Here is an 8,330-nt window from a genome sequence, read left to right as displayed (position 1 = left end):
TGCAAAGCATCCCTTTTCACAAAAAAACCCCCAAACCGTCAAAAACCCCAAACACAACAAGCCAGATCACTTGTGTACAACCTAGCCTAAATAAAAACCTTCAGAGGAAGCAGAAGGGAAAGATTTATTAAATAGCTGAGCAGCACTTCATTTGTGCTAACAATTCTCAAGTGCCAGTATGCAGAAAGCGAAAGGAGCTAAACCTTCATCTCCCAAATGGCATCCTACTAGTTCTAGAAAACCCATTTTCTTTCAAGTAGAAGTAAAAAAATGAAGGAAAGTATTTGCTCTAGATGATACAAGTGTGTTCCCCCAGTGCCAGCTGGCAAAATAAGCTACCTTTTAGAAGTATTCGCCTATATTTTGATGCTATGATGTCTGTATCAAGCAAAGGAAGATAGGCAATTATTGTACAACACGGGAAAGCGGCCATTAGTGTTGTTGTGAAGTACTAGAACCTGTTTGAGGATGTTTGAAAGCACTTAATGCCAGCGCATAAGCATTAACATACTATTTTTGTAGAGTGGCTTTACAACATAGTTCTAATTCTCATCGACGACACATAATGGTAATTACAGCCTTACCTGTGTGAGTCTCCCACCGCTGTCCCTATGTCTGAGGTCCTCATTAAAATCTGAGACAAAACTGTTGCTATCACTCATTTAAAAGAACACTATCATCTACTTAGCTTCCATTCTAATACTACTACCTTCTTCCTGCCCCACCAATAATCATTTAAAAAACACAACAACAAAAAAAAACCCCAAAAAACAAAACCAGTTATATGAAAGCTAGATACTGTACATGTAATCAAAACCAGCATCCTAAGCACCAGCCTCTCATGGTGGACATAAGGCACGTTTACAGGTGCATATATTCAAAACATAAAAGAAAAACTAGGTTTAAAAAAAAAAAAAAGCATCAACTCCCATTCATGGAGTACTAGTTTGAATTCTGTCAGTCAGTCAGTCAGTCACTCACACACGAACCTAGTACACCAACCCTGTCAGAAACAGTGGCCCATTACAAATAATCAGACCAGCATTCGAACTGGAGCAGCAACTTGTCTGTGCAAAGGAGTCAGCCAAGAGCTAGATTTGAGAGTCTGCTTTTTTTGGTGAAATGACATGTTAAAAGACAAGCACCCAAGAAATTGGCTAGACTTCTGAGCTGTCACTGCTGCTGTGTCGTGTGGTCACAGTGTCACTGCTGCTGGAGTGGCTGATGGGCGCTTTGCTTTTCCCAGCAGAAGGCTGTTTCCTCTGCTTCAGCAAAAAAAGAGTTACGACCACAGTGCAGGTCAGAAACAGCAGTCCTGTCAAGCCTCCAGTAACGGGTACGATACTGTTTTCAGAGTCCCTGCTTGTGATTTCCAGAACTGGCCTGTGATGCGGCGCGCCAGCTGGGACCACGTCTTTCTGGATGATAACACCTTTGTCAGAACGGTCAAGTGCAATATGCTGAATATTCGTGCCCCTGTTTTTATCTGCTCCGATGTCTTGCATGAAGACCGGGGCATCTGGGTTGGCTCTTCTGCTGCGTTTAAAGGCTGTGGTGCCAACTCTTCCTTTAGCAGAGGACAACACGTGGTGGTAGTCAAGACTTCTTTTGCCATTGTGCCTGTGTGCATTTTCCTTCGATCGGACCGTGTAAATAGTGTGAATGTACCATTCTCGGCCAGCTGCCACCTTAAAAAGAAACCCAAACAAACACATAAAACCCCAACAAACCAGAACAAGCCCCCCCATGCACATTTACTGCAGACTGGAAAACACCAAGCATCAGATTCATCCAGACAGATGTCCCAAGTTTGCTGTCAAATATGTCTAATTAAAAGTCAACAGCAGAAATAGGCACTTGGAGATAGAATTAATCTTTTCTTAATGCAGACTGCTGAAGTAGGTCAGATAAACTGTGTTCTGAGCGCACCTACTTCTTTCTAGTGTTAATGCAGAAAGGCTACTGCATTTACCTTACAGAACACTAGTCTTAATTTAGGCAAGAACCACCCCCCTTCAGGAGACCACAAAAAGACTTCAGGAATTTGATTTAATTTGACTTAAAGCAGGATGCATAGTTCTCTTTTTTTTTATTTCATATTGTATACAAACCAATTACCTTTTTTTTTTCCCAGTTGCAAGAAAATAAAGTCTAATTTCTCAGTTTTCTCCTATGGAAAAAGGCCTCCATGGTAAGCTAAACCAGCGACTTCTGCTCCCAGTCACAGGTGTACATGTCCGCAGTAACAGCAAGGCTGCAGACAGGTAGCTCAGTGTTACAAAGTAACGCTGTCATTGTTCCTACACTGTTAGGGAGAGGGAACAAAGTAAACGTGTTGCTGATGTCTGCCGCTGACTTAACATAGTGCCCATGATGACTTGCATGCTCTGGTCTCCACCTCAGTCGTCCTTTAGCACGAAAGAATTTCTGTGATACACTTATCAGACAACTTACCTGGAAGAGTGGAGCAGATGACAGGCTGAAACCATCAGAACCAGACTGTTTCACTAGAGGAAAAGCATCGGCATGATCAGCTGCTAACATAGCATGAAACTCCAGGTTTCCAAAGGCTCTTGCTTGTGTCTCAGGTTGAGCTTTATCCTAAAGGAAGTAAGTGTAGTATTTCCAGATTCACATAGAAATCAGGGATCTAAAAATGCATGCTACCATAACTCTTTGTTTACGTACCAGGATCTTGAATCTGTACAAGAGGGAGGGTGAGTCAGCCAGGCATCCGTATTCCTGATTGTCTGGGCTGTACTTGGGCACGTACCCATCGGCACCAGTGCAAAGGAACACCTTCTCGATGTTGCAGCTGAAGGAGTCACCAAGATTCTGAACTGGATCCACCATCACTCGGCCATAGATTTCAGATCCTAGTAAAGCAGATTAATACATTTTACATTATAGCACTCGATTTAAAATTCTTAAATCAAGTTATTACCAAACCACTGTTAAAAATTCCCAGGGCAGGAATTCTCGAGCTTTAAGTGCATTTCCTTTTGCACGTGAAGACAGTATGTTCTATGGCTGTTACTGCTCATTTACCATGGGCTTTAGTCTTATTTTCTCTTACAATTCGTCCTGACGTGTAGTTCCTACAGTGCAGCTCTTTTTTAAGCAAGCTTTTCCCTTCTCTTCACTAGAGGGCAACCCATATTCAGGTATAAGAAACTATCCAACCTGACAGCATTATATCAAGCAAAATAAAGTTCTTAACAGGACATTTGGGTTTCAGACTGATAACTCAAATAAGGGACCAATTAAACCCAAAATTACTTCTGGTCCAATACTGCCATTACCAGGAGTTCTCCTGGAACCTGATATCCAGTCAGCGAGTGAGTACAGTGTGTGAGAGCACCTGCCCTGGGCCAGAAGTGAAAAGAAAAAATCAAGAATGAGTCTGAGCAGCTTGGCTGAAGATAATATGTCTAATTAAAAGTCAACGGCAGCTGCAGTGATTGTGCATCCAGTCTGCAATTGAGAACAGCTGCATGACCAGGTCAAGGAGCCTCAGGTGTACAAGTATTCAATTCCTGCACTTCTGACTAGAATAACCTAAGCACTGAAATTACTTAGCCCCCACAAAATGGGGCAAAAAGTTCTAGTGTGGGCAGCTTCAAAGCAAAACAACCAGAGTGAGGGGAATACGTGATTACGCAGTAACTGAGCAAGAGTTTTCAGAACTCCAGTTTCAGATACATGCACCTAAATTCTGCACCTACCTTTGGAATGCTTTTCCTCTCAGAGCCCATAAACAGAACCAAAGCCTGTTTCAATTACACTGAATTACATTATATTTTAGTGCTTCTGTATTTTACTTTTCTGCACTGGAAATACACAGACCATGTAGGGGTTATAAAACTAGTAAAATACATACTCAGCTCTTGTTAAAAGTGGTTCTGTTTTAGCTTTCATAATATGCTGAATGTACAATTGACTTTTTACCTTTGGTAAACGCTACATCAGCTCCTTCTCCAAATCCCATTGATCCATCAGATATCCAAAGCTCCTTTTTGGACAACAGAAACATTTGAGTATTCAGACTGAACTCTGCTGCCACTGGGTCACTGACCTGCGGGGAAAAATGAAATTAAATGATCGAAAAAATGCCTTGGTTGTAGCTTTACAACGATCATTGTACACCATTGCCATAGTAGTGATGTGCTGATCAAACCTTTCAGCAGTACACAGCATTTGTAAGAATCCCTCCTACAAACATACAGACATACACAAACCTCCTGTTGTGCTTCTCATCATGACCCATTAAAAAACACAGTTGTCGTGCTTTATTTCAACGTTGCCGAGTAAAACAGCAAAAGGTATCTGTTTCCTCAGATACAGGACAGCAATGTGTCTTTTCAGCGACACTTGCCAAAGTTACTGGGAGAACAGGGCTGCGGGCAAGAGGCCAATAAAACTAGATCGGGACCAGAACCCAGCTCAACACCAACTCATTTCCCCTACTCTAAACAACAATCCGCGAGCGCAGGCTGGGAAACCTCGTCTGCCCCTGCTCACCCCCAGCTGCACTGAGCACGTTCCGCTTGCGACCGAGGAGCTGCCCGCAATTTACCCAAGAAAAGTAACCTGGCCAATGGCCCACGCCTGGAGACGACACGGGAGTTGCCCTGCAGGCAGGTTAACTCCTCTGGTGCAATGGCAGGTCGCTCCCGGTCACCACCTTTCTGCCCTCCCCACCACAAACACCTCATGGCGGCAGGAGCCCAACAGGGCCCAGTGCACTTGGCTGGAGGAAGCTGGCACCGGGCACCGGGCCTGTGCCTGCCCTGTGACTCCGGCACCCCGGAGTGCTGCGAGACCCACCGCAAGTGTAACGGCAGGGAGACGTGGAGAGGAACGGAAGGCGAACGGCTCTCCAACACAGAAATAAGCTAGAGAACTAAACTGTCTCACGCCACTGTTTAATCTTGTTGACCACAATAAACCCAGCATCTAGGGGTAAGTGGCATAAGGGTGTGATTATATACACAGAAGTGCAAAATTAACTTAATATGCAAATGCCACCACAACTCCAGTTATTTCCTTCCTCATCAAATCATTTTCCTCCTCCTGTGTAGCATTCACGTCCTGCCTCACAGACTATTGCTGAAGCCGTATCTTAAATTCAACACCGATTGTTTGAGCAAACAAGACTGAGACATTGAGTTAATTTGCATGTAATACAGTTGTCTCCACACTTGCCACACACGCCGTGCAACTGGATAACGAAGCAGAAGGCTAAAGAGCAGCTCTAACGGTCAAAAGGGCTGGACGGCTCTGACTGACACTGACAAGGCCTCCGAGGTATCCAGTACTTCTGGGGCGGGGAGGGGAAATCAGGTCATTTTTTAATGTACTGACTGAAGGACGCAATGTTATACTACGAGGTTTTAAAAAGTCTGGTATGTTCACTGGAAGTTAAGTCTCAGATTCAGAGCCCTTGGTCTCCAAATGCTATTCAAGTCATTCCTCAAGCTAACTGCAACAGAAAATCTGGTCTTTGTAACAGTCTACGATAGTAAGTTACCGCTACGCGGTGCACTGCCTTTTTTGGGTTTTTTTTTTTTTTGCTTTAATATATACAGGAAAATTGTCACAAAGCCACACTAACTCTGAATGAAGTGTTTCCCACTGCTTGAGAAAAAGACCCTCTTGATACAATTCTATTACAGTTTTAAAAATCAACCTCAGGACCACAAGTTATTTTTGAAACCAATCTCACTTAGAACTAAAATTCCTTCCCGCTTCAGCCCTCGCCTTCCTGAAAAGAAGCAGCAAAGTAGCTGGGAATAGGCTGGCCTACGAGGTAAATAAATGAAAAAATAAGATTTTAATTACTGGAAAAAAATTAAGTTAGTTTGATTTTATCTCACCTGAGAAGATGAGATCTAGAGCAATCTACAAGCACTTTTTTTGGGCTTCTGAAGCCATCTGAAATACTCCATGATTTTCTCGTGACAACTGGTACTGGATGGCCTATGCCAGAACATCTCTTTCGGTGGTTACAGAACACCTGCCTTTCAGCCTGAATTTGCTTTTTGCTGGTTTTGCCCATGAGGCTTCACGGAAAAACGTGTAAGTCCTAAGTACAATGGCGTACCTGTTGGAACCTGATGTCCATATCAAACGCAATTGGGTCCCGTGGGTTGCAGGTGACAGGAAGGGCATATTGCTGACCGGGCGCAGCAGTGCAAGGGATGAATTTCACAGTGTAAGTACCCGAGTAATCTCGTACCTGCGAAAAGATTAGAGAAATGAGCATTTCTCCACAGTCTCTGAACAATCACTTTTTCAGCTCACATTGCCCCTGAGGCCAAGCTGAATTCCCAGCAGCATCCTGAACACTTTCACAAACTTGGACGTTGCTGTTTACGGTCATGGTGCTCTACCTCATGCAGGAAGCGTGCGCACCAGCACCGCCAGCGCACTTCAGCAGCGTAGGCAAGGCACCGACACATGCTGTCTCTCCTCTACTTCTCTGTAAAACGAGGACTAATACAGAATACCTGCTATCAGGCCTTTGAGGGACTGACCTTGCCGCGGTGGTGGTGGGAATCAAACATGTCAATGTCCAAATCCAACATACTACATCTCTCTGAAGAGAAGATGATTTTGGCTGGATTTTTAGTGAATGCAATGGCTCCTTTCCTGCCAGCTCAGCAAGAGCTGAGTAACCAGGCTGTCCCCCTCTCACAGAAGCAAGGCACTTTTAAGCAAGCCTCTTCCTTCTGCCCTATTAGAGGCACAGGCTGTGGGGCCGCAGTAGTTCTCACTGACTCCTGAGCTCAGCAGAAGCTCAGCAGTTTTGCCACATGTAGGAAAAAACCCAGCTTCTCATAACAGCAGCAGCAACTCCTGGATCACCGGTTTCCGGCAATGCCGAGGGAGATAACGTTAAGGCAAATTCTTCAAGAGAGGCCACAGCTCCAGCACTGGCCTGCTCAATGAATGGTGCCGTCTAGCGCTAGCGGGAGCACGGGTTCAGACCTCTGGACTCAAGCTCCAGGGACACCAGGGACTTCTGACTCTTCATTATGTAATGAAAATACGTGACCGCATCCAAATGAGTCGATGCTTACTGATCTTATAGTGCTGACGACTGCATGGAAAGTGTGTTAAAAACTGACATTCCCTTTGCTTCCCTAAATTCAAGTCTGAACGCAAACTCACAGCAAAGTCAGAGATAAAACTCCACTGCTGCACGGGCTGGTGGAAGGTCGGCTCGCTTCGTAACAGACTGAGTGTAAACGTGAGGCCAGGGTGGTCAGCAGACATCACCATTGATGCCAGAGATGTTCCTGAAAGAATAAAAAGCAAATTATAATTTGCCATAATTAATACTGATGCCTGGCATGGTATAAAATCAGCACACAAAAGCAAAGAAGCAAGAGAATGGAAAGAAATTAACTTACACCTCAGAAAACAAAGCGCCTCAGTTATTTACTCCCCTTCTACACTGAGACAGACCCTTTACTGTGATATCTTTCTCCTCTGCCAGGTAGACAGCACTACAGATACGCTGGCTAGCACAGGTGGACAGGCTGGGTACGCACCTGGGTGGGACATCACCAGCTGGCCCCGGAAACGAATCTCTGTTCGGAAGTTCACCACTAGTCGCCCTTCATCATTGATCCGCATACTGATGGGATAGAGGGAGCCTAGGGAGGAAAAGCTGATCATTTTACCACTAACGTTTCCCAAATGCATTTTAAAGGAAGGCTCTTCATATATTTTCTGCATCTGGAGATCTGAAACACTTTACCCAAACCCTGGTGCTCTTCACAGATGTTAAACCCTGTCACACTGATCGTTTTGAGACAGATCTCCAAACCCACCAACTTCAGAAGAATGCTCTCATTTACACCTGCCAATGGTTCGATCCATTAAGGCAGATTTTTTTTCCTCCCTTTTGCTGACATAAGACCAGACTCACCTGCAGTATATCCACAGATGCTGATATAACAGAGTGCAGGCAGGAGAAAGAAGGGGTCTGGGACTTTTTGTCACACGGACACCAAGGCTGCTCACTGCAGTAACGTCCCCTTTGCAGGCACTTCCCCTGTGTAAGTACTTCCGTTGCCCTGTAACTAACTGTGCACCATTTCAGCACTGGAGTCTCTCTCTCCATAAGAATGTCTGCTTTAGAGTTGGTCTGTGCACTAATTTATCTCATTTTTTATGGACGAAAAGCAGCATGCAATTGAGGGAAGCTTCAAAACATCTAGTTTAGTAACATACGGCATTACAAACCAAACATAATTACATAATTGTTCTTTGGGTGGGTGTTTTAACTGAGGGAGTCAGCGTGCTGCTACTGCTTTTGAGAT

At 44.4% G+C, this 8,330-nt stretch overlaps 1 protein-coding gene across 1 annotated transcript in view; it reads right to left on the bottom strand.

The window, feature by feature from the left end:
- Positions 1 to 1,157: 1,157 nt before the first annotated feature.
- Positions 1,158 to 8,330, bottom strand: part of FREM3 (FRAS1 related extracellular matrix 3) — a 69,944-nt gene continuing 62,771 nt past the window's right edge. Inside the window, exons 19-25 of the mRNA XM_009328861.1 lie at positions 7,557 to 7,661; positions 7,174 to 7,301; positions 6,104 to 6,238; positions 3,949 to 4,075; positions 2,689 to 2,876; positions 2,455 to 2,601; positions 1,158 to 1,688 (exon numbers count right to left, since the gene is read on the bottom strand). Of these exons, the coding sequence (XP_009327136.1) occupies positions 1,158 to 1,688; positions 2,455 to 2,601; positions 2,689 to 2,876; positions 3,949 to 4,075; positions 6,104 to 6,238; positions 7,174 to 7,301; positions 7,557 to 7,661 (1,361 nt within the window). The remainder of the gene's footprint in view (positions 1,689 to 2,454; positions 2,602 to 2,688; positions 2,877 to 3,948; positions 4,076 to 6,103; positions 6,239 to 7,173; positions 7,302 to 7,556; positions 7,662 to 8,330) is intronic.

The sequence above is a fragment of the Pygoscelis adeliae genome, unplaced genomic scaffold (genome assembly GCF_000699105.1).
Source record: "Pygoscelis adeliae isolate BGI_AS28 unplaced genomic scaffold, ASM69910v1 Scaffold66, whole genome shotgun sequence".
NCBI classification, from domain to species: Eukaryota; Metazoa; Chordata; class Aves; order Sphenisciformes; family Spheniscidae; genus Pygoscelis; species Pygoscelis adeliae.
This window is presented reverse-complemented; position numbering and strand designations above follow the sequence as displayed.